This window comes from Melospiza melodia, chromosome 3, assembly GCF_035770615.1.
Source record: "Melospiza melodia melodia isolate bMelMel2 chromosome 3, bMelMel2.pri, whole genome shotgun sequence".
NCBI classification, from domain to species: Eukaryota; Metazoa; Chordata; class Aves; order Passeriformes; family Passerellidae; genus Melospiza; species Melospiza melodia.
This window is the reverse complement of record NC_086196.1, coordinates 41,862,957-41,889,455: the sequence shown is the minus strand read 5'-3', so window position 1 is coordinate 41,889,455 and position 26,499 is coordinate 41,862,957. Positions and strand designations below refer to the sequence as shown.

Here is a 26,499-nt window from a genome sequence, read left to right as displayed (position 1 = left end):
TGTGAAATTATATTTTCTTCTGTATGATCATCCACATCTGAAGATGAGAGCCAGAATTTTTGGTGACAGTCACTTTTGGTGACTTGCTGATCTCAAACATCAACTGGCTGATGTGATCTGCACCAATGATAGGACACCAGCTATCATCAGTTTTGCAGCTGCTCCAACCTGAGGCAACTCATGGGACATAGCTTTTTAAATTTTGCCACTATTGGTGAACTGTGGCTTGTGTTCAAATTTCAGTAGTGCCTTCATATCAATTCTTTATTTAGGGCCAGCTTTGTCCATGTGGCAGAGATGTTGTTACAGGTTTTTTTCATATTTCTCTAAGTTTGCCTGGCATTCTCTAGCACAGGTACAGAGTGACCTATCACCTTTTCTCTAGACACCAGGGACCATTACCAACACACAAGCTAATGTTAGGAAGCATTCCCAGAGTAATCCCATCTGGTAATGCAGGCAAACATGGAGAGGGGAGACTTTGAACTGTCAATGAAATCAGATTCTGACCCAGTAATATATATGTAAAATAAGTCATAAGGAACAGCAAGCAGATGATTACAAATCTGCATTTCTAACCATACACTGAGACGTGGCAATTTTCCTAACCTCACTAACAACTTCTGAAGAGGAGTCTCCTCCCTGATTCCCCCCTTCCTATACCTCATCATGTAAACAAACAAATTCATTTGTTTTCTGTGCTGAATTCCCATCTGTTGACCTTTCTGCTCTCCTCTTCTATCAGCTAAAAACCACAGAGGTCTTTCTATAACTGCTTCAGGGCTTTGAACATGAATTTAAATGATACTTCTACACCAGTAATTCAAAGAGTGCCAGTGCCTGTTCTCTAGCCTTGAGGTGAGCTGGCACAGTTTAGCCCTAGTGCAATGGAGCACTGTTCTCTCACATTACCAAAACAGGTATCCAGCCCAACTGCAGGGAACAGTCCCAAGCTGGGCTAACCTCCAAGATGTAGCTCGGAACTTCAAAAATTCTGGGATGTTGAAATAAAAAAAGGTAAGCAATTTGATCACTCTGAATCTTGGGAGCCATTTAGAGCCATGCTCTCAGTAGCCTTGGGGACAGAAGGTAAGAAAATGAGAGGCTGCAATTATAGCCTGGATCAGAAACATACCAGAGAGCCTTTGTAATTGTAAACAGTATAAATGACAGAGCTCCTGTACCTCAGCCCTTTTTAATTTACTAACATAGGCCGAGGCAGGGCTGTTGCTTTGAAGGGAGCACAGCTTTGTGCTGCTTGGAGCTCGCTTCTTGCCTCAGGCGCTGAAGTTGGCAGCATAACAAGCAGCTTAATGCACACCTGCCCTGCTGTCAGAACAGATAACACCCAAAAGACCATTAAAGCTTCACTGGCTTTAGTAAAGTTGTGTATGAGATTTGCCTGCAAAAGCTTGAGCAGCTTCATCAGCAATTGCCACCTGCTGACCTCCTGGCTCCTGTGAGCACAGAGCCAGCAGGCAGCTGAGCCAGACCAGTGAAAGGCCAGTGTGTTACCTGTAGGGAATGAGCTGTATTCACCTGCAACACAGTCCCAGGAGAATCAGCAACATTCCTGTAGCCCCAAACGCTGTACTTGCACCTCTCTAGATTCTTTATTCAACCAGTGACAAAGTTTTGGCAGCTAGAACCTCCACTGGCAACACAAAGCCATCCTATAACCTCACATGTAAAATGTTCTGCCTGAGGTCTTCATCTTTGGTCCCAACCATCACCTCTTCTGGCTTTGGGAAAACACATTCAGTTTGAAGGGCTGCTCACTGCTTCGACTATAGTACCCTTCTCTTTCATTTGTCTCCACTTTATATTGTTGTTTGTATTCTTTGATGTGAATACAAACCGCTTGACTTTTGAATACCTTTATCACACATAACTTGTTTCAATACTAAGAGATCTTGTCACAAACTCAAATATTGACAGATGCTGCAAAGAAGTGGAGCCTCTCTTCCTGAACTAAGCAGTCAAACAAGCATGATGGTTTTTCTGGTTGGCACCTTGTACTGGAGAGATACAACTTGTAAACACTTGCAAAGTTATCTCAGCGGTATCTCTGAAATGGTCTTCAAAGGAAGTTTTCTCCTCCAAAAGGAAGCAGGCAAAAGATAGCAATTAAATCTCCTTTGCATGCCTGTGGCCAACAGATACATCCATTCACCCTTTTTGTGGGATTGCACCTTCTGTAGTAGGACTTGTGTATCAGACAGGAACTACTGTAACAGGACTTAATAAAACACAAGAAATCAATTCACGTGAGGTTTTTTCCACAGAACAGCCCCAAACTATACCTGCTGCAGTTGAATGCAAGATTACTAATACTTAAAAGTCTTACCTGAAAGACACATACAGGGAAGTCTACGAATTTTAAGTTCAGAATCGTAACTAACCCAACTTGTGTATCCCAGTGGTCACACTGGACTTTCTATCTCATCTGCAAGAGACCTTTTATGCCATATTTAGAATGAACTAAATTGTCTGCTAGAAGAAACCTATTTCTTTTCATTTTCAGATTTGCCTTTTGCCCTTTCTACACTTTGCTGTCTTTTTTTTGTGTACATCCTTTTCTGCACTGCTACTTATCAAGTTTGGTAGGGTTTTGTGTGCATTTCTTGTTCACTGTTTAACTATTTTTAATAACTCATTTTCCCTTAAAAATTCTCCCTATTCCTTTTTACTCTTCTCCTTGCTTCTTTGCATTTCACTATATTCTGCTAATCTCTCCTGTGACATGGTTCTCTTTCAATATTATACACAAGCCAGCAGTGTTACCAGCACAAGTGCACTCTGTCTAGCAGAGCAGGACATTCTCACTGCTCACACACCTTATGTGGTTGCTACCTATACCATCTTCAGACCATTATTATTCTACTTCAACAGCTTGTAAAGAAGCTATGTTTTGATATGGGGGACAAAATTCCTGTCCAAAAGGGCAGAGAAAAAGCTTGTGAAGCTACACTGTGTGAGGCAACTTGGCATGTTGTTTTGACACAGAAGAATGAGGGCTTCAACCTGCCTACAATTTCCTCATCATGAACATACATCAATAGGAGTAGTTGTGAAGAATTCAGACTACCTTTGACAGAAAAATACTGTAAGCTACATAATTTCAGAGAATGGGAAGGAAAAATATAAAACATTCCTTATCCTAAAGTAGGATGTCTCCTTACCTTCAGTTAGCTGTGCTTGGACAGTGAGTTGCTCCTGACTTGTGGGTTCTCCAGCACCTGCTGAAGTTCCTTCACTCTCTTCTGTCCTCACCTCATTGGCCTTTTCAGCCTCCTTTTCTGGTCTTTTCTTCTCACCCTCTGGTTTGATCTCTTTTTTGACTGGCCGGATGTTGCCAGGAGAGGGAGGACGTGTCTGAGCAGAGGAAACTTTGGAGGAACCAGGTGGGGAAGTTATCTGCTTGGGTGTGCCAGGCAAAAAAGGCAAAGACTTTGACGCATGCCTGTGTAATCAAAGAGTGACAATGCTGGTTTCCACTTATATATCACTTCTACAACCACAGCAGCTAAAAATAAAACCACTTCTCTGTTTCTCTATCAAGCAGGACTGCTGGCACAACCGATTTGGTTTCATGCAAAATGCCTCTCTCCAACTCTCCAGATGTGTGAGCACTGAGCCCAACCAGGAAGGAAGGAACCAAGAATTTTCCTGCCCCTTCCCCTTCTCCAGAACAGTAGCAAGATATCTTAAAAGCAGAACTGTCTTTCCCTTTCTTTGCAGAGAGAAAACATCTACATCATCAAATACATTTGCCCTGTTTCACATTTGATTAATAAAACAATCAGAGCTGCCTCTAGCTCGTGTCCAGCTAAGCATGTACTTGACTCACCAAACTGGAGAGGGAGCTGATGATCTAGCTTTGAGGCTGGAAGTAAAATGACCTCCTTTAAAGTTGGCTGAGAAGCTGGATGACAAATGGTCCTTTTCTCTTTTGTCAGTCTATAGCTCAGCAAACAAAAAGACAAAGTCAAGCCAGAGTTCACACAGCTAAAGAAAGCAAAGCAAGCTTAGTTAAGGACAAGGAGTTGGGGGGCTGAGAAAAAGCAGTGCTGAGTCAGTGGTTTCTACAGCTTGTTTAACAAGTTCCTTAATATAGCTCCGGTAACCTGACACCATCTTTGTCAGTAGATGTGCATTTGACAACAAGAATCCTTCCTAACCATTCTCTCCTGTCCTAAGATGTAATGGGCTAATTTGCAGAGGCTTATTTTTACACAGGCAAAACAATTACCTTTTATAGTTTGATCTTTGCTGACTGCCACAGAGTACCTTCCACTGCTTCCCAAAACCACAGAATTTCTTTCAAAGAAAACACAAAACGAACTCCCCCTTCCCTTGGCTCATACTTGGTCACAGTCCTTCTATATAGCACAATATTTTGGATTCATGCTTACAAGTGAACACCACAGATGTTCTCAAAGCTTCCAAATATGGTACACCAGCTATCCTAGTCTTTCTTTCCTTGGATGATTTTACAGCAGTTACTTTTTGCCATTGGCTCTTATATATGATAGTGATTTCCTTTTTCCTTCTTTATTTTTAAAAAATAAAATCCTAAATTGAGAAACATTTCTAATAACACAAACCAGAGCTACAACAGAACAACTGCTTTAAGGCAATATATCAGAATTTAAGTATCTATATACTCCCCATATATAAGTATGGATGAAAAACTTCATGGTTTTGGAATAAGGAGCTCAGACCCCAGGAGTCTGAAGAGTAGGAATGCTGGAGAGTACACTGAGCTGCCACTCAGCCAGCATGATGCAGGGGCTGCTGCTCACCACCTTGGCTGGGGCTTAAACACAACCCCTGTAGCAGGTGCATCATGAGGCTTAAGAGCCTCAGCAGCTGAAAGCTGTGCAATGCTTGTCCCCTGAACTGAAAGCCAGGTTAACAGCTGGAAAAGAATGACTGAAAACAACTTCATGAGCACATGATGTGCTGAGTTGTCAAAGTAAACACAACCAGAACAAATGCACTACAATGAACAAGAGTTTTGGCTTGCTAACAGTAACTCTCTATTCTATCTACTTTATTAGTATTGAAAGCAGAGCATCAGAAAATTTTTCCTCATATCAATAAAGTAAAAAACTGAATTAATATAGAAGTTTGCAGAAGCGTAAAAGATTCTCCACATGGTATAGGCTACTGGAAACAGCTCTTAACTCACTCATTTTATATGAACAAGAGTTTCATATCACCTCCTCCACCAAAAAGTAACAACCTTTCTTCTTTCTAATTTAGGAAAACAAAAGCCAAACCCCAAACCTCTTGCAATCAAAAAGACTTAGGAGGAAGAACCATCAGGCCATGCTCTATGCACGTGCTAGGAAATTTCTCTAAAGATACATACTGAGGCTATGCCTTAGCTTAAACTTCAGTATACTACTCTCTGCCTGAAAGATTAAGTAGAGGCTATGACTTGTGGCACTTTAACTAACACTGCTTCCCACAAGGATGGCAATAGCAGCATTGCCTCTTGACCTTCTGCCCATCAGGCCAAACAAAAATGCAAGCACCTCTTACACAATGTTTTGCAGAGATTACTTCAACTCTTCTCACACTCTAACTCAGGTTGTGGAGTACAAGAAAAATAAACTGCTCAGGTTCAGCAAATGAATCTGAACTGGGTCTGACTGCATCCTATTGGCTTGGAGCACAGTCAACACGAGTTTGTTCTACTGTTTTGATTTTCCTAAAAGTTCAGATCAGCCCTAGTACTGCTATTAAATAATTCAGAATGAACAGTGACCTGTGGAAAGCCTTGCTTATAAACCATGCTCCTAAACCAACTTCTTCCTTCCCAGTGAGGAAACATTTACTAGCCTTTCTTAGGTTCTGGTACCTAAGAAAGAACAGATGAAGTGAGAGTACTCTATGCACTTGTAACAGAGACATGTGAGTGCATGCTTTTCCTCCCCTCTTTATTCTAGGGGCTCAGCTGAATTTGCTAGAGGCCTCAAAAGACATCAAATTCTGGAACCTTTGTGGAAACAGCCTGCTGGGATAAACAAGTTCCCCACTGAGGGAAAAATGGCAACATCATCTTGGGCCTTAAAAGGCAGCAAAGAATCCACTTGAGAACAGAGCACTGTGACTGCCTCTGTGCCTTGTGAGAAGCTAAGGCACCTACTCTGCAAACACAGGTGTTTGGAAAACATCAGTGCTTTTCCACATGGATTCTTTGGTGCATAATCAGGCTGTGCCGCCACATAACGTAGCATGTTTCAGTTAAAATCCAGCCAACTACGACACAAACCAGAGAGGAGGGGACAGTGCAGAGGGGAGGAAGTATCCCTGCAGCTATTCCAGTCCCAACAAGCACTGCAGTCAGGTGGCCATGGCACGGGACACCAAGGGCACGCTGGCTGCCAAGCTTACCCCTGAAAGGTGCGTTGTTCTCCGACGTCCAACGGCATCGGTGGAAGCATAGAGTTTTGCTCTTTCTCCTGAATTCCTGCAGGTCAGGGCCTTGTAGGACAGAGGGCTGAGGGGGCTGCAAGATGCTGAACGGGGACAAACGGGGATAACTACGGTGTTGGTTGGTTTTGTCATTTATTAGTTTTAATTACAGAGTAGCATTGGAGAATTGACAGAGGAAAGCCAGCAGGAACAGAAACGACCGAGAAAGACAGAAAAGAAAGAAGGTATTAATACACAGAGAAATGGCTAAGTATCAAATCAGAACCATCATTTGACACGTTAGCTTGGCCACATATACAGTAAGGATGCAAGTTCAATAGGTGCTCATGCACTTTTCCATTTGTTAACTAATAGTTTCTTTCTAAAAAATTAAGAAATATGCCATGACACTGGGTAATAGATAGTATTTTCCCATTAAGGTTTTGTACAACTGGTGGTTCTGAAAAAGCAGTAGAAACAATGGCTGCTTTGACAGATTAGCTTAGTAGACACATTGAAATGAGTTTCAATTACATTCAGAACAGAAAGCAATCAAATGAAATCAGAATGCCTAGGAACTGCATTGGAAGTGAAGAAAAATTAAAGGAGACATACACACAAAGATCAAAACCCATTAACAATACAAACCAGTTTCAACTAGGAAATTAATGAAATTGCTGTCTACAATTTTCAGCAAATTATTTTTTTTAAATTCTTGTTTTTAGGAATATTTTAGCCCATTATATTTTTGATATTTCTAGAATAACAACTTATTCAAATACATTCTCAAGAGCAAACTATTTTATGCATTAAAAAAAAAAGGGCTGACAACAACAAATTAGCTTGGAAATTAGTTTTTGAGTAACCAGGATGGCAGCTTGTGTTGGTCTGCACAAGCAAAAAGACTGTTACCAAAAGACCTGACAGTAGCAGGTATCAGATATACAATGCTCTGATTTTATCTTCAAAGAGAACTTTAACTGCAAAACATATAATGGAAAACTTCTTGCAGCAAAGTGTTCTTGGACTTTCTCTTGATTTAACTGAAGGAGAAGATTGGGGGAAACCACGTTATTACTTCAAAGTTTTATTTTTCAGCTCCTGTTTGTCTCTTCTGGTCATTTAATTGAGTCTTAGCACAGTAACTATCCAGCATGTCACTTGAGGATAAAATAGGGGCTCTATATAGTATCTTTCCTATTCCTTTTTTTTTTCCCTCCATGTCAAAGAAATTTACATCCTCTATTTCCTTAATGAAAAGCCAAACCAAATGAAACCAAACCAATATTTCTTGCCTGTATATCCCTCCCTGAGCACACTTGAAAGAATACAGTTCCACATACAGTTAATTCTTCTAGTCTAACAAAAGTACAGCTGCTGCTACAGGAAGAGCTCATAGACTTAACAGTACTAATGCTGCAAATTCTCCTGTACCAAGAGATTAACATTATGAATAAAGAGTCTCATGTAAGTGTTACAGCAATGGCACTAATGCTTGCCTTATAGTTCATAGGGATTTATGTTTAATGAGGAGTTATGACTAACTTAAAAACAAGCAAGAAACAAGAAAACAGGGATTTTTGCTTGTGGTTTTATTTTGGTTGAGGGCATCTAAACCAGACAGGAGGCAGTGGCATAATGCTTTACACACCTTATCATTTATGTGGCTCCTGCCCTGTGATTCAATTCCCCTTCTGCATGCTGATTATCTGAAGTTACCACCAAGGAAGACAACACAAGTATTAAAAGAGAAACAGTTCATTTTCCTTTGTGAAGTTGCCAGACAATGCTTTAGGCAGCACTTCCAATGATTCATGTACTAACAGGATTACATCTATTCAGAGGAGCTTTTTGAAAGCTATTTACAAAACATTTTGGTTTCGAAGGATTTATTTAAAAAAAGATCCAGAGGTATTCTTATACTGGATATCCCTAATATTTCCTTAAAATTCAAGGACATGAGTACATATTTAACTCAGCTTGGAATTTTTACATTGCAATTTATTTTTACAGCCAAAGGGCAGGGTAATTTTCTAGGGAATAATGACAGGCTGGGATGAGTGGAGTGTTCAGAGCACAGCTGTGAGCCATTGGCATCACTTGATCATTAATCTCCAGGAAGCATCCTGTATGAAGGGGCTGAAGTTACTGCTCCTAGAGAATAATACCTGGAAAACAATGAGCAGATGGATCTTTCTTCTGGTGGTATAGATCCAGTTAGCATAGGGAAGGCATTTCAGGGATGTGCCTTAGACTGAGCTGACAAATAGGCCTTTCCCGCTTTTTGTAGCCTTTCTCAATATTCCACTCAGTTTAGTTGTGCAGTATAAACAAGTATAAACAAGAGCAGTCACAAAAAGCTTCATGCTTGTTCCAAGAAGGTAACACTTAGATGAGGCCCTCTCAACTATTCCCTAATGAAGAGCTGAGTTTCCAATATCCTTCTTGGTAGGTGACATTAAATATTAATTTTATGAGTGATTGTTTTTGAGGAGTAAAAAAGAATGCTGTGCTTCTTAATTTTACTATTTGTAGAATATCATCCACATTCTTGCTCCTACAGCATCACCCCTGTGGAAACGTACCACAGCCTAATTAATTATAAGAGCTCTTAAGTGAAAGCTTCTTTAAAAGTAATCTTAGCAGATCTCTGTTCCTTCTTACCTTCTATGTTCTTTAATTAGAATAAAAATCCTGTCCCCATCAGACAAGAAAGACTTGTCTCAACTTATCATAATATATTGCTGCACGTGCTGAGGGTGTAATGGTAAAGTTCCTAGTGGATGATTACAGAACATTCTATTATACAACATCCTATGATAAAAGAAGAGGTAGCTCTCACCTACCTAAAATACATGATAAGCAAGTATGCCCTGGTTGTATTTGGAATACAGTTTTGCCTGGGCCTTCCATTACCACCTAGCAATATCACCACATTTCTGCACATTAATTTTCCCTCAGTGCGTACCATCAGGGAGCTGTTCTGGGCTTGGCAGACAACTTTACAATTATTATAACCCCACTGAACCTGCACACTTAACTTCACAGGTATTAAATGCACAGTAGCCAGGGCCTATCTTTATAAAAACCTCACTTTCTCCATGTGGGAAGTGCTCAGGTAGGGGCTGAAACTCCTTTGCAGCAAGCAGCTCACAGCTTTAGCAGTGTATGTGCTAAATCAGCTCTTTCCAATAAGGTGTGCATTTCCTTAAACAGCCATGGCCAGCATGATGTTGTTGCCTGCATGTTTTGTATGTTATGTTTTTATTAATCTATTGCATTGATGAAGAGGCACAAGTAAGAAACAGTTAGTAGGAGAAAGAGAAAGAGGCATAGCAAACAACTGTACAGGGAAGCTTTCATGCTGTCATGCACACTAACCACAGATTTTCAAGTTCATTCTGGGATGCTACCATACATCCATAATTAGATCAGTGACTTTACAGCATCCGGCAGGGAATCTGGAAAAATAAGTGTCTGAGACATGAAGCCTCTGCTGTTACAGGATTACCTGCATCTCCAGACAATGCAGCTGTGCTTTTACTCCGAGCCAGGAATGAGTGTGTGGGCGTCAGGAGCCTGCTAACGATGCTGCTCTCCCATGGGCTGAGCTGAAGACGGCGAGCTGAACGTGCACCAGACAAGCAAGATGTTAGACCAAACACTTCACAGATAACCACATGCTGCACAGCGTTAGTACTCTCCTCACTACTGCATACCATGGAAATCTTGAAACTGTCCACAGTAGTTCAGTGTTTTGTATTTTATTATTACTCCTTTTTACTAGAATTCCTATAGAAATATTTACATCTGAACATTTAATTTATGTTACTGCCTGTGGCATTATAGCAAATTGTTACCAAATGAGTATGGATATTCTATACATCTGCCACGTTCCATGTTAGGAATAACAGGATAATTTCCCTACTAGAGGAACAGTTGCCCCTCCTAAATACAGACTTCAACAGAGACATTTGTGTCCCAAAGGCTTCCTACACTAAAGATATAGAGTCCTCCAGGTACACTTAAACACCTTCCAAAGTTTTCCAGCCTCCCTAGAAAAACCAAAGAAGGCTGCTTACTGCTATACAGAGAATTGTGTCAGTGAGGTTTTATTCAAAGCACTGCAAAAGGACAGTGTGCCTCAACTGCAGATACCAAGCTCAGCAGCTGCAGTTGTCTCAGTCATAGGTGAAGCCACCGAAAACAGTAAATATATTTGGTCATTAATTCTCTGTCCACAGATCCTACTAACAATCAGTTTCCATGTAGAACACTCTTCACATAGTTGCTTTGTTTTGAAAATGCAATACATGCTGACCTGGCTGCAATCACACTGCTACTTTGCTTTTCCCAGTGTTGTCTAATGCAAACATAGCTTGTCAATACAATCCTTTTATGTTATAAAGTTTCTTTACTTTTTTTTTTTAATACTAATTAAACATTTATCATGGCAAAGTGTTAACCAGAAGAATCCTCTAAGTTACTTTCTGTATTGAATTGATATTTCTTTGATATTCCAATGCCAGAAATTGTTTCATAATGAATATCACAAGCCAAAACATTCAACTACTTCCCAAAGTAGTTCATTACAGTAAGCTTACACCATAGCAGCAATCTTGATATTGCAAGCAAAAGCAGGTCTTTTTACACCTCAGCAGTCATTCACCTTAGTTTAGTGTTTGCAGCAACAAAACTGCAGCTTGAATTTATGAGGCTCAATCTCTATAACACTCATTGAAGTGACTGGCTGTAACGAACTTGACATTCATTTGCATTTTTAAAGGAAGAAATCCATCACTTTTAATAGACATAAACTCTGAATCTGTCTTTAATCTAAGAACCCCATGAAAAGAAAGGCTGATCTCAATCTCTCCTATGAAAACATAATTGCTTAATCTGCGCTCAGTGCTGTTTTGCACTGCTCAAATTGCTCCCTTAAATTCCAGAAATGCAATAAGGGGCATTACTACAGAAATATAGGACTCTCAAACACAGCAGGCTCTTTTCCTAACTGTCCTTTTACAGAATGTACTATTGCTGGAGCTTTTTGTGATTAATGGTTCCATTCTGCAATGGTAGAGATCACACAGACACATAAAATACCCTACAGAGACCTCCATTACAGCACACACATTATCATTAAGCTTGCAGTTTAACAATGAAGAAATCACAGAGCTACCATTAAACTGGATGCAGTAATGGCAAAGTCTTTGCTTGCTCTCGTCTCCAAGCCCCATGCTCAGTATGAGCACTGTTCAAAGCTACTGTTGCAAGATAACATTCTTTTTTGTGGTCTCAGGCTTCAGTAGGTGAGGCTCACAGGTATGATTCTGGATGAGTTTGGAGAACTCTTCTACTGTAGTTTAACATAAAGATCACACAACTTCAGAAAGCAATCCTTGCTATTTTAGGCCAGTAAACCAGTACTATATACACTATCAATTTCTGGGCATTTATCTTTACATGATAGGTGAATGTCCTCATGTAATTACTGCCGTGTGGGGCAGCTGCAAGCCTTATGTCACTATAAAGGCTTATATAAGCTCCCAGAGATGAGCTTATATAGAGGACACAGCTAAGAGACTGATGATTTAGAACACCAATGTCTCACCTGCCATGTCTCACATATCTCATATTCCTTGCCCTAAAGATGAGTATGGTTTAATTATCATTGGCCCTAACTCAGGGAAGATTGTATCCACATCCTCTATTGGAAGCAATCCCGTGTGGCCACAGCATCCAACTGAAGCACTGAGGCAGTGTTTGGGAGTGAGCTAGTTGATATGCACAATTGTGAACTAAAACCAAAAACTTTCTTCTCCATAGAAGCAATAGGCCTGCTTCAGAGATGTCAAAATAGTTTTAGCCAGGACCTTGGAGTGAAGTCACCCTGATTCTCTACTATAGGTGTAGATCAAAGTTTGTTCAGATGCGCCTTGGCTTTGTGGGCCAGGGCCATCACATAATGAATTTTCCAAATGCACAGCTACCTGAAAGCATCACACTTCACACATTCAAAACATATTTTAACAGATTAGCACCACCATTCACCTAGAACAGACAAACTTTCCCCCACTGGGTTCCAATTACAAGAGTATTAATATTAAATGCATTGAACAGCTTCAGTTTGATGTCCAAACCACAATGGAGCAAAACTGAATACCAAACAAAGAACATCCCAAAATATTACGATCAACTTTAATACAATGAGGTCAGGGATTTCTTTTCTTGCTCTTTTTGTTTTTAATGCCTCAGGGTGATGTTTCCAAGATTTAGTTTTTCAAACCATCTGACAGACAAGGGGAAACAGTATTTTTTGTTCTCATGATGTGTTAAGCTATCACTCTAAGGGCTATTTCATAGAATTATAAAATGGTTTGGGTTGGAAGGGATCTGAAGGATCATCAAGTTCCAACCTTCTTCTCATGGGCAGGGACATCTTACATTAGACCAGGCTGCTCAAAGGCCTATCTAGCTAGACCCTGGGCATCCACAATTTCCATGGGCAACCTGTTCCACCTGCCTCCTCCAACCTATCTCACCAGCCTCAGAGTGAAGATTTTCTTCCTAACATCCAATCTAAACCTCTCATTTTGAAGCAATTACCTCTTTGTCCTATTACAACATGTCCTTGTAAGAAGTCCTTCCTCAGCTCTCTTGGAAGACCCTTTTGCTGTAAAGTCTCCCTGGAGCCTTCTCTTCTCCAGCCTGAACAAGCCCAAGTCTCTCAGCTTTCATTGCTCCATTTTCACACAGGAAGCACATTTGCGATAGGCTTGCTAGTACAAGGAAGTACCCTTAGCCCCAGCCACAAGCAGGTTATTTTTAACAGATTAAAGATCTTTACAACCTAACTTGTAACTAAAAAACATACAAAGTTGCAGGGTGCTGGCAAAAGTAAATCGGTTACAATCCCCTGTATTTGTCTTCAGGATATACAACCTGAATACTGGAAAGTTGTCTTAGCAGCAGCAGAATAATTTGCAAGTAAGCAAACAGCAGCATTTGATTAGCTGTAGGAACAGATGGGAGGCAGGGATTTAACAGGCCTTCTGATGAGCACCACGAAGGAGACTCTCATTGATAAATGTGGTGTTTGCTTATACACATACACAATATGGTGAGCAGTACATAGGGGGAAACTTCCCTTTCTACAGGAAACAATACTGGAGCCCCTGAATGTCTTCTATAATGGTTGCAGAAAATGGTGATGCAGTGATTGAGACAATCATCTGCTTGAAGAAAAATCACTGCAGATGGGGAGGAAAACAACTAGGGTGCAAGTTTTGCAAAACTTCAAGTATGTAATTCATACCTCATGAAAAGTAGTATCCCTTTGCTAAGCTCTCCTTAAAGAGCAGAACTGCCAAAATCTATTGGTCAACAGCAATTTTCTGCAGTTGAATATGTGTTCATGTTCTGTTACAGTTTTAACTATTCACTAATTACAGTAACATAAAAGCATGAGAAGCATCTTCTAGCTGCCCGACTGTACAACTGTGATAAAGAGCTATACAGCAACAGAATGCTTGAAATGCCATAAACCAGTCTTTTAGCCAATTAGCTAATGAAAACTTTTGTCTTTTGCTGCAGCAAAGCAAAAAAGAAATTGTCCTTCAAATGATAAAAAGGTGCTGCACAACAGATGACAAGTTCTTGTTGACAGCTATAAGCCACTTAGTAGGTAAGCTCATCATCCTTATCTGCAGCTCACTGTTTTGCAGGTAGGAGTCTGTATCACAGAGTGTGTGTGATTGGGTGCCCTCTGGAAGGTGAAATGGGGAGCAGGCAGTCACAGCCTTCCTTTTAAGCACCTGCATTGAGGCCACTGGAGAGACTAGTGGCACTTCTCCAGAAACATGGCTCAACTAGATTTAGATATCTGACTTTGCATGAGAAAAAGCACTCATAGCATTTGGATTTACTTTCTGTCTTGGAGCCTGAAAAAGTCACAAGAGACTCCTAAAGGGCTCTGTGCTGTTTTAGTAAAAATGCCAAGCAAAAATGCCTCAACATTTTGACAAATGGCCATCTCTTCCATATTCCTTTTTTTCCCCTACCATTAGACTGCCTCATATTCTGTTTACATTCTCCTGAACTTGAAATGGGTGGCAGAAGCTAAAACACTGTGTTACAGTCCATAAGAGATTATGCTCCATACTTAATGCCTGCTGCTGTTCACCTGCCCACTTCACCAAGATCCTTCCTCAAAAAAAGCATTTGGCAAAGAACAGCAACCATTTGAAAAAAATTGCACACCTGAAAAGCTATAAAGTTAAAACTGATTGGATTTCAACATTTAGAGCAAGAAATGACTAGTGCTTAGGAATAAATTATTTCCTAAGGTAATACTCTATTTTTCACAAGTTACCAGACTGTACAACTAGGTTTGCCCACTAAGATGAACATGGCACATCAAATCAACCAGATACACATGTTCACACAAACTTGGAACTTGGTTAAGACACAAAAATAATGACATCAACCAGACAACACAACTAAAAAGTCCATTAAAAAAAATTAATAATTTTATGGATTAAAATGGGACAGAACTCAGTAGAGGACAAAAAAATCCCTACCAAGTATTTTACTGTAAAGCTCTTTGCACAAGTTACACAAGAGACATTCTTTTATAAAACTTTTAAGCTCAATGCTTCAATCTCATAAGTCCTCAGAACAGCAGCAGCAATTTAGCTATGTTAATTTTTAAAAGCTTGATGGTTTGTCTTTTTTCAGACTTGTAAACACCAAAAATGTACACTGAAATGAAGCAATCTTTGAGAAATAACTGGACACAAAATGTCAATAAACAGACAATATGAAAAACATCCATACCTCTTCCATAAAAATAACGAAAATGGTAATAAAATCAGAAAATGTAATAAAATAACTGCTTGAAAGCTTCATGCAACATGTTCTTAAACATTCAAGAGCTATTACCAAAAAAGAAAGGAAAACAAAATAATGACAAAATGGTCTAATGCAAATAAAAGGTCACACATGATTGCATGCACTATGGAGTGATGTATTTCAATAGTTGTACCTCATTTACTAAAAACCTGACAGAAGCACTGCTTTTATAATTTGCTAAAGTAGGATTGTTTAGGTAACATCTCTTGCTTTAAAAACAAGAATTATTTGTTCTCACAGGAAAAAATGTTCAACCATTTACTTGTCACATTTGAAGTCTTTCCACCACCACTTAGATGAAGTACAGAAAATGACTTCAGAAGCTTGTTTTATGTGCAAAGTAATACATCAGTATAGAACATTCTTTCTTGCTGCTCTTTAATGCTTTTTTTCTTCAAAACTGTACCTCTGTCTGGAGAATTTAGTAATGTTGCAGATGAGGAGGAGAGCCGCTTGTTTATGACTGGATCAACATGTTTCGAAAGGTTCATTGTTGAAACAGACCGCCTGTCTCGATCTAAAACAAATGGAGATAATGCTAATTGACAGCCCACATGCAACAGTGCAAGTTCCTAGCTCACTACTGGGAGGAGGAAAACAGGACTAGGTCACTCCTGCTCTACCACAAGAACTTCCAAAATAGAATGGATTTCTCAGTAGACGTTGTACAGGTGACTCAAAGACTGGGCACAACACAATTTAAGCTTCAAATGTGTAAAATATTCTGTTCATTATCACTCAATGGGTTGCAATCTAAAGACTTTCAATATTGTCAGAAAATCTCTGCTCACAACTTAGAATAGAAAGATTCATGGAAGGACCAAGATGCTTGGAAACACCAAGCTATTCACTAAAACACCACCCTGCCATCTGAATAAAAGATGACAGAGCACTGTTACTAGGCAGATGGCCAATATTGTGGCAATGGCATGCTGAAAGATTAAGGGAACATTAGTGCACAAAGGAAGTAAGCGTGAGCACAAAAGAAACTAAAAGATTTAGTTAAAAATCCCACAGTTATGTGTAAGTTCTAAACCACCTACCAGAATTATTTTCAGAGTGCTGAAAATCCAGCCTAGCACACACCTTAGCAGATTTAAAAAAATCAGCCTCTGTGGAAAGTACTTGTAATGCACCTACTTGGCATACATAACACAAAAAATTTATAATTTTATTTCAGTTTCTCTACATTTTAAGAGCGGTATTCCATCATTTGCTCAGCTGTTGCAGTCAGCATCTGCATCCTGCTGACGGGGTGATGGCTACTTCAAGAATAGAGACTGCACACTCTGTCCCTACATCTGCCACGGAAAGTTTGCTGTGTCCCTTCTCTTCTCTCACTCAAAAAACGCCCCAAACAAAAAGAATTCCAAGCTCTGTGCTTCAACTACACATTCCCCGTTACAAACTTTCATCTGCAAATCTGAGATCCAAAAGATGCTGTGAGAATCAATTCTGCTTTTGCTTACGTTTTAGCATGTACTGCACCTCAGCACGACTCAGCAAAGCACTCAACCATGCTGAAATGCAATGAGGCTTGAGCATATGCCTAACTGCTCTGCTGATTCATAGTCTGTGTCTCCAAAAATGTGCCCCCACACTGTTTGCAAAGCAGATACAAACTCAGGACAATGACAGCATTAAGGATGCTGCTGCTGAAATATTATTTGCCACTGTTTATTTATGACTAGTGTATTAAGATTGTATTTACCTGTTCTGTCCCAATAGATTAAATTATATTCACTGTGTACAAAAGAATTCATAGAAATAGAGTCTATGAAAAATACCTTAATTCTCCCCATATCTATGAACTATATAGGATCCACTATAACTTGTTGGGCTGAAGAAAGATTCTCCCTACCCCATGTGATTATTTGCTAACTTTAACGTTAGAATGACTTGGTGAGGGCATAGAACTGGCAGACTGGACACCGGTAGGGGAATAAAACTCAGAAATGGGTTATAAAAAGGAAAAAGCTAAATGTTATAACTAAGAAAAAGACCTCTGTAGGCTGTCAAGATGATCCCAAATTGATCTATGGGGTAAACTGGAGAATGCCCTGTGCAAGTCACTACTGGACACACTATGTTCAGGCTTCCTGAGAACAGGAATATTTGTGGGAACGGGAGGGGGATCTTGATCTCATGTATAATCTGCCACTGAGAAACCACACAGTGTATCAGTACAGCCATAAAGCTTCTACATTTGGCAGAAAGGATGTACTGCATAAACTGACTTTCTGAAGATGACAAATGACAATATTGAAAATCACCTCTGTTGTTAGGCATGACAACATTTCTCGTGTCAATGAACCTTATTTAAATGAATGACATTCAGCATAAGGATTTGCATACAAGTGTTGGCAGTACGAATCCTATAAATGCAGAATAGGCCAAATGCAATCCGTTGCCTTGAAAATTGCTGCTTTCTTTATCCAAAAAAACCAAAAAAGAAACAAACCAAAAAGGAATTAAAATACCCATGAGCAACGAAACAGCCAACGCAGCTGGTTATGTGTCTGTGTTCATGTGCAAAATTGTAAATCCTACGTGCCAAAAGGGTTTTAGAAAATAACAAAATATTCAAATTTGCTCTCCTTGAATTCCAGCAGATAGAACATTATGCTTCATTTCAGTGAATTGTGCCAAATCTTTAGAGTCAGCCAGCAGTAACTCTCCACCAGAAAAATAAATAATAATGAAAAATCTGGTAGTAACAGTTCTAATCTATCAGCATGGTGTTAAGCATGCATTGCAACTACATGAGGGTGGTTTAGTTACTGATGATCTCACTTCCTGAGAACTAGCTACAGGTGAAGGAATAACAAACCACAGCATTATGTACCAGGTTTTCTAGCACCACCCAGAGATTTGAAGTGGTGCTCCAGGCCTGCTAAATCGAGAAAGGTGAATGATGATTCAAAATAATAACCTAGGGACAGAATGCAAGACAATGATTTTTCACAGAAAATAAAATAAAAATCAAATAAGTTATACAAAGTTAAGCAAAAAAGTAACCTTTTATGAAAAATAAATGTTTATTGAAATTATATATGACAAAGATTTCAGAGCATTCTTTTCTCAACTTTTTTTTTCCTCCCCTGATGAGAGGTTAGACACATAGAAATTAGCATAGGAAGAAAAGAACTTAAAGCATCACTTCCTGGTAAAAGAAGTAAAGGAAAAGTTCTCTTTTGGGAGACTTGATTCATATTGAACAGGGCATATACACATTAATCATTGGCAGATTAAATTAGAGAAGATATTTGGGCGGAAGAGCATATAGCTAAAATTCACTTAATTTGCCAATCTTTAGGGGAAGAAAAGGGACCTCTATTTCCCCAAATTTCAGTACACAGCGCAGATCTCTTATTATAAAGAAGAATTTAACTTCCTTGTGTCTACTTTAATCTCAGTATTTGGTCATTTCTACCAGACCTACTTTCAGAGGCACAAAGCTAGCATTTGCCACAGTAGCTCATATCACAAGATTGACACAGCACAAGCACACCCACATATACATACACACACGAACAACAGCAAAGCAGCAGGAGCGAGAAGCTGTAGCAAGGTAGTTACAGAATACGTCAACTCCCAAAACAAGCTGTAACTTTTGTTCAGATTTCTTTCTCCTTGTTACCTTTTTGCTACACAAGAATGCCACAAACATGTCACTGTTAGCAATAACAGGACCAAGAGAAAAGAATTCAAACTAATATACACTGAAACATCCTTCCTTTCAGAAGAAGAAATGTAAATTCCAGTTGACTGGTGGGGAAGGGAAACTGGCAAGCAAAGCAAGCCTCCCTCTTTACCTGTGTTATTAATGCGGTTGTGCAGTGCTCCTCCCCAGGACCACCTGTTCTGCCTTTGTTTTGGCTTCTGGCTTCTTTCAATTGTGCGACGTACAACAGCTTCATGTCGTTCCTTGAGTACAACAGGATAACACATTTGGATACTACTGGGTTCTTAACTTTATTTTCTTATCAAACCCTGCTACCCTCCACCACACGGACAATACCAAGTAGGCATCTTAGGTCTTTAAGCTTATGTGCTGCCTACTTAAGACACACAGACTAGAACAAAATTAGGCAGCAAGTAAGCCATAAATAAGTTAGAATATAAAATGAAATTTTGAAAAGGTAAGAGCTGTTTAAGTGGCCCTGCCACTACACAAACACACCCTAGTGCTACTTCCCATGTACTAAATACCAGAAGAGTGGGACAGATAGGAAACACAACACCCACAAGGATGAGGTGGCTTTGATAGGATCACACTGCTCATACTTCCCAGTTTAACTGGGAGGCAAACCAGCCAAGAGCATATTTCACTGCACACTCATTTCTGAAAAGGTTTTCTTAGGGCAACTTATATTTAACTACCCTTAAACTGAATGGCTAAGAATTAACCGATAACCATACAAACCTGACCCAAATTGTTTTTCTGCATGAGTTTGCACAGTGGCATACACAGTAATCCAGGCAGGCTCAACTTACTGCATTTGATTCACAACAGAAGCAGTACCTGTGGAAGTAAGGCTTAAAATCTTTCCACACACTATGTCATACTGACCATGGCTCATGTTGCATTGTCTACATCAGCTCTTAGAGAAAATGCTGATAGTACTGTATCTTAGGGCAAGAGAAGTTGAAAAGCTGTTTCATGACATTCGTTCTTACCTTCTCTTCTTCTAGTTTCTGCCTTCGCTTTTCCTCTACGGCAGCTCGCCTTCTCTCTTCCTTTAGTCTCTGCTCTTCCAGCTTCTTCCTGCGTTCCTCTAGGTGCTTCTCATAATGTTGCCGTGCTCTCTCTTCTCTTTCTAGCCAGACGGATTCTCTTGCAGCTGTGAGAAAATTGAGAAATAAAAGTATTAACTTGTTTTATGTAGTGAAGTCTTTAATACATTTCGAATAACCACAGTAAATGGAAAGCCTTTTCAACTCTCTTTCTTCAGAGATACATAATATCCTTATCTCTCTTCATGTATTAAAATGTACCCTGGCCACACACAGATTTTATCTAATCTCAATATACTTACTATGAATTACTAACAGTTATTTGAGCAGACAGTTTCTTCACGGAAGAAAGAATTTTTTGCCAGTTTAAAATGCCTAAATACTGAAGTCAGATGCATGTGAACAAACTTCTGTTACATAAACCATGCTAAATCTCTGTAATACTTTACTGAAAAAAGACAACAAAAAGAGAGGTGAAACTATCAGAACTTTCACCTTTATTGATCAATACAGATCTCTTATGATAGAAGTGGATGGAATAACAATTCTAGCACCTGGACCAACAAAAGGAAGGAAGTTACCCACCAAAGAAGTCTAAAGGTAAACATTAATCTGTCACATAATTCCACTTATACACAGCGTCAAACAACATGTTTCAGAAGAGCTAATCAAGACAAATCAAGAAGCCCTACACAGGACCAACTTTTTTCCTATCAGGATCTGAATTTTCATTAATTTTGTAGATGCAGGCTCAGACTGCAGTCCACATGAAACCACTGATGATACTCTGGATCTCTATGCACTGGCGTCTTGAAAGCTTTGGGACCCAGAGTGGAACTAGATTGTTCCCTTATGCAACACTGTATGTTTGCAGTCTAAGTCAGTGCTACCATCACACAGGAAATGCTCTAGACTCTTACAGAACCCTTTCACTACAGTGGCACAAAAGTCAATTAAAAAAAACCAAAATCCAGCCAAAGCAAACCAACCTACCACAAAAAAAAACCCCAAACCCAGTGCATACATCCTGTTACCTAGACTCTGAACACATTAAGTAACCCAAACAATGTAGTTGTTCAAAACTGGAACTCAATCAAACCCTTTTGTAGAAGATTTGGAAAATCCATTATCTTTGCAGGAGCTAAGAGCATCTAAGAAGCATATATCTTATGAAAATCCAGCTTGCTGTAGCATGTTAGCTTTTAATGAATAGTCACTTATGTACAGACTATTGATCATATCAAGACAAGCTGCTGCTCTGAGCTACAAGACTTCCATGGATCCTGTGATGAGCTGGCTCTTTTGTGCCTGGAATATGCTTACAATGCAACCCAGCACAAAAAAGCTCTTTGGTGGTCTACTGAAAATTAATAAATTACACAAAGGAGAAAAAAACCCCAACAAAACCTCAACAGCTTTCTTAACTGATGTCACTGGAATATTAATTTGCCTATAAAAGACATGGAGATTATTTGTTCTTGCTTTTATTAATGTAAATGGCTAAACTTCCTTGAGACACTGTTCATGGTGATTTCCATAGGATTCAGTCTGTCATGTTGTTTAGAAAAAGCAATGAAAATAGGACATTTGAACTTTTAAGACTAAATTCAAGAAGAGAGAGGCTAAAAAGATATTTATGTACATTCTTAGTTCTGGTACGACAATCGAATGCTGGACCTCTGGACAGAACACTTATCTTCATCTTTCTGCTTCTCTGAGAAGGGGTGATAAAAATCACACTATTGTGATACAGCAAGACAGCTCAGTAAGAGAAATAAGCATTAGTGAGGAATTAACCCAGGCAAATGGACATGTTTGGCTGGAAGAACTTTTAACAAAAATAACAGATCTGATTCAAAACAAATAAAAAGCTACATCTTTCCACCTCTAGGCTACAGGCAAGACAGCAGAAAATGTGCCCACCTGCTAACACGAGGAAGTTACTAATTTTATGCTTGGACAAAGTATTTAACAAGTACATGAAAGTATGATTTATGATGTATCTGTTTGCTGAAATAAGTGTAATATCTATTTTCATTAATTTAAGTTTTTCACAGACAGAGATATAATCTTGACTACTTTTAATTTTTTTCAATTTTCAATTCCTGCATTTTGTCTTATTAGAGAATCAAAGGAGAACATCTGCTTTGTTTACACTTCTTCCTGCATGCACTACTGACAGTCTTCTATGAACTTAAGGGCTCAGTTGTGGTCACCTATAAGGTAGGAATATACAGGGACATAAGTTAGTGTTCTTAGATATATAAGGATAGCATCAGGAAAAATAAGAAGTTTAGAATATTTTTCTTTCATTCTTATGTCCCCATTTATGAATTTTCAGAAACATTTTCCTGCCACCCCAAACAGCTAAGAAAAAATTATCTTGCAGAGTAAAAAGTTTACTCTTTAGACCTCTGCTCTAATGTAAAAAATATTTTAAAAATATATTAAGCTCTATTTTGGACACACAGTGCTTCTAGAAGCACAGCATCAAATGCCTTGCTGATAGAAAGAATCAGCAGATGAGCCTACAGGAAACTGATGATATCTCTAAAAGATCTCGTCAACCTGAAAGAGCAGCCAATTAGAGGATGTGGCAGGGAAGAATAAGAATACCAACTTCTATAATGGTGTCTCCAGAAACTGTGCCAAGAGCTCTGCCTGCTGCTAAGCCAACAAAGAACTCCACTGGGGGTATGGTCCAACAAAAAAGCATTTTCTCAGGCCTGAGCATTAACAGGTTCATGGTCCTTCTCTCCCTTGTAATATCTCGTATTGTATGACAATGTGCAAGATTCATTCAAGGGAAGTCTGGTCACCATTCAGAGAGCACCTGAATGCTGAAAGCTTAAATTCCATTGGAATAATTACATTAAAGCTGGAAAGTACAAACAAAAGTCACAGCCTGATCCATTTTCAATTCCATTCCTTAGTACAATCAATATATTTGAACACAGTCATGTGATACAAGGACACAAAATTAGAGCATAAAAACAGGATTTAGATATTGAGCCCTAGACATGCTGTTGAATACCTTCTGCTTGTTTGCAAACTAGAATGCTGGGTTAGATTACAAAGCAACATAATTAAGGCTGTGTTTCTGACACTTCTGAAGTGAATAACAGCGAGAGAAAACAAGGTCAATCAAGAAAGAGACACTCCACTATCAAGAGACACATAAGACTTGAAACCAATAAATTTTACACTGGAATTAACTAATGTAATGTGGACGATGCTAGCTAGAAACCTTGCATATTTCTTTCTTGGAAATAATTTTGCAGTTTCTTTCCCCAGCCACACATACTAGAACTATTCTTTGCAGGGGTTTTAGGCAGTGAGGGAAGGAGGAGCATGCACTAAGTGTCAAAGCCTTTATTTTCTGTTTATCTCTGTGAAGCAAAGAATGTGCCCCCAGATTCTCTTTTTCTTTTGGTTTACTGCCTATACAAAGGCAGATCAGTCTATCACCACGCTTTCTCAGTCTGCCTTTTGAATCCACCTCAGATGGACAGCTCACCTGAGCTGTCTTTGCTAGTCTTTGTCATGCTTTCCACCCTTTATCTTTTCTAACTTTACAGCACTGACCTCAGCAAGAGCTTTCTCCTCTGACTGCTCTTTCACCTTTGCTCACTGCCAGTTCTGCACTGAGGCTGTGATTGCCTCCTTGCTGCATTAGCAGTAAAATGGATCAGTGATGCTTTAACCATACCTAAAAATGGGGACATTACACAGAAGGGGCTGATTGAACAAATTAGAAGGTGAACTTCAGAGCTGTAATTAAAGGTGAAGTTAATGTGAGATTCTCTAAGCCAACCTTTCCCCAGTAACCACAGTCCAAGGGACATTTATCACATAAGTTTTTAAACCAGTCTTCCTTAAAAATTGTTCTCTTGTCTTATAAACTCTTTCAACATTCAAATTGTCCAAGGAGATCCCAAAATTATTCATATGCTAGAGTCAATGATTCCCAGTTTCTGTGGGGCTTCTTTCTGTTGGATAAAGTTCTGCCCCCAAGTGCCAGGGAAGAAAACAGGCCAGAAGGCATTTACTCACAGAAAAAAAAATTGTAATTTTTATTAATGTTATTATTATCCCAATGATCACTTTCTGTGATGTTTAAAATACTACTTTAGTGCTTATGCATTGTAAGTATTAAGAATTTAATGAATTTAGCCAACTTGAAACTCAGACATATTATAAGAGCTAAGATTAACCACTCTTTATTTAGGGAAGTGTGCTAAGTCAAAAAGCAGTATTACCATCACTTGTTCCCAACACCAGAAACTAAATTAACCACGTGTCCTTGTGGATTAATCAGGATCATAATTCTGATTAAAAAAAGATCAGACTTCAAGCAGGATTAGCGTAGATAAAACATGCACAGAAGTGAGACTCAGTTTTCTCAAGAATCAGGGACCAAGATACTGCTCAGTAATAACAAGAAAACTCTTCCTCTTTGCCAGGCCACCACCTAAGGTTTCCAGAATGAAATCCATTTTAACACCCCAGTTATTTTCCCTGTTGAAAAACACGTTTTGATTTTTCTTTCCAGTTAGGGAGGACCAGGTCTGTGCTCTGGAACCAGAGACTAACTGATACAGAACAACTTTCTCCTCTGTTACTAAACTTCTATCCTCCAAAATGGTGACAGCACTTAATGTGCACATGCAGAAAAGCCCATGGACCTTCCCAGGCAATTCCCAAACCTTGTCTGGGAATCAGCAAGCAGACAGCTAGCTGGCTGGAGCCAACACCCTGCCAGGATCCATCATGACAGCTTTATAGTAAGAACAATTAGGTTTTAGCATCAGGAAATGCTCTTCAACACTGTTAATTTGGCAGTACAGATACAACCAGTACAGCAGATAAGGGTAAAACCCACATGATGAAAAAGCAGCAATTTTCAGTAATGTTTTCCAGTTTGAGCAAGCCATCTACCATGGCTGCCTTCATAAAAAGTCAGTTCCAACATGTTTGTCTCAACATTCAGGGCCAGAATATATGTAAGTGCCAAGCTGGAGCCAGAGTGTGATAGCTCCCTTTGCTCTGGCCTCCAGGAACAGAGCCATTTGACCTACCACTGCCTCTCTTGGGATTTCCCTTTGCACAATTCAGGAGGGTTAGTCTCACATAGAGAGATGTGATATCTTTATTTTAAAGGGCAGGTGTTAACTTTTATGCACAGGTGCTATGGGAAAGAGCACTAGTGGAAAAAGCACAAAAATTAAAACATGGTTACTAAAGCGCAAGTGACAACTCTGGAAGCATTACTTAGAAAATCAATATCACCCTAATCCTTTAAGGCCTGAATGTGATATCAGCAAAACATATACACAATACCAAATGGTCAGGAGATTAAAAAGATTGAAGCAGAAAATCCTCCATGAAATTGTTACAACTTCAGTCATGCAAAAGGAATTGCAAAGAAAAAAGTCAAAGAATTAATATTTTAGAAGTGTTGGGATGGCATTTCAAAAGCAATGCCTTTCCTACAGTGAAGAAACTAAAACAATCACTTTTTGATGGTGTGATTTGCTGATTGTGTCCCTGTGTATCTTCTAGGTTACCTAAAGAAAAGTCAAAAAAACCCCATGAACATACTAAAGGTGAAAGGGGCATTTTTTGTAGAAGCTTCTTTAATCTTTTCCATTAGGTGGCTCAACATGATCCTCAAGAAACAGCAGGTACCGACAGTCCCAACACATTTATGTGCTACACATATATATATATTCAGACAAAAATGACAGCATTTCCTATTCTCTAAGCACTCATTAAAAACAATACTTAGAAACCCAAGTGTGCTAAGTAGTCTAAGACTGCTAAAATACTATTTCCAGGTGCAAGGAAATCCTCAGGAGTTCAGAGCACATGCCAATCCACCACAGGAAAGCCAAATCTATTACAGCACAGTGGAACTTGAAAAAAATAGAATTTGAGAGTAAAAAAGGGGAAATAAAAATGGTCTTAAATCAACTCTTCAATAACAGAATATTACCTAATAAATAAATTTAATCCTTATTAAAGTGGTACTCCACATGTTCTTAACAGAAGCGTCAACAACTTAATTTTCCTGACCCCCAGGAGTTCAAGTTGCTGAAAGTACAAAACAAAATTACTACCAGCTCTACACCTAGAGAGTTGAACCCTGTCCTTTCCTTTTTTTAGAACAAAGAATAATTTTATTTGAGGTAGGACTGAAATTCTCAACTTCTGTATAAAAAGAAGTCTTTGCTAAACCTGACAGATCCCTTGAATCAAAAGGAAAGGAATTAAGTTTAAATCCAACCTAATTCTATTGAAAAAAAATTAAAATTCCTTCCTTCAGTTGCTTTACTGTTGCATGGCTGATGTCCCAGTATTAACAAAATCCAACTCTAATTTTTAGCAAGACACATTTATGTAACAATATTATACAACTTAATG

General features: G+C 39.1%; 1 protein-coding gene across 12 annotated transcripts in view; it reads right to left on the bottom strand.

The window, feature by feature from the left end:
- Window positions 1-26,499, bottom strand: part of MAP7 (microtubule associated protein 7) — a 109,707-nt gene that overhangs the window by 15,016 nt on the left and 68,192 nt on the right. For 7 of the 12 annotated variants that reach the window (XM_063151478.1, XM_063151479.1, XM_063151475.1 and 4 more), the window contains exons 4-10: window positions 20,020-20,183; window positions 19,155-19,266; window positions 15,746-15,856; window positions 9,938-10,051; window positions 6,406-6,554; window positions 3,851-3,960; window positions 3,183-3,463 (exon numbers count right to left, since the gene is read on the bottom strand). In XM_063151478.1, the coding sequence (XP_063007548.1) occupies window positions 3,183-3,463; window positions 3,851-3,960; window positions 6,406-6,554; window positions 9,938-10,051; window positions 15,746-15,856; window positions 19,155-19,266; window positions 20,020-20,183 (1,041 nt within the window). The remainder of the gene's footprint in view (window positions 1-3,182; window positions 3,464-3,850; window positions 3,961-6,405; window positions 6,555-9,937; window positions 10,052-15,745; window positions 15,857-19,154; window positions 19,267-20,019; window positions 20,184-26,499) is intronic. The other 5 variants (XM_063151476.1, XM_063151480.1, XM_063151483.1 and 2 more) reach the window with 5 other exon arrangements.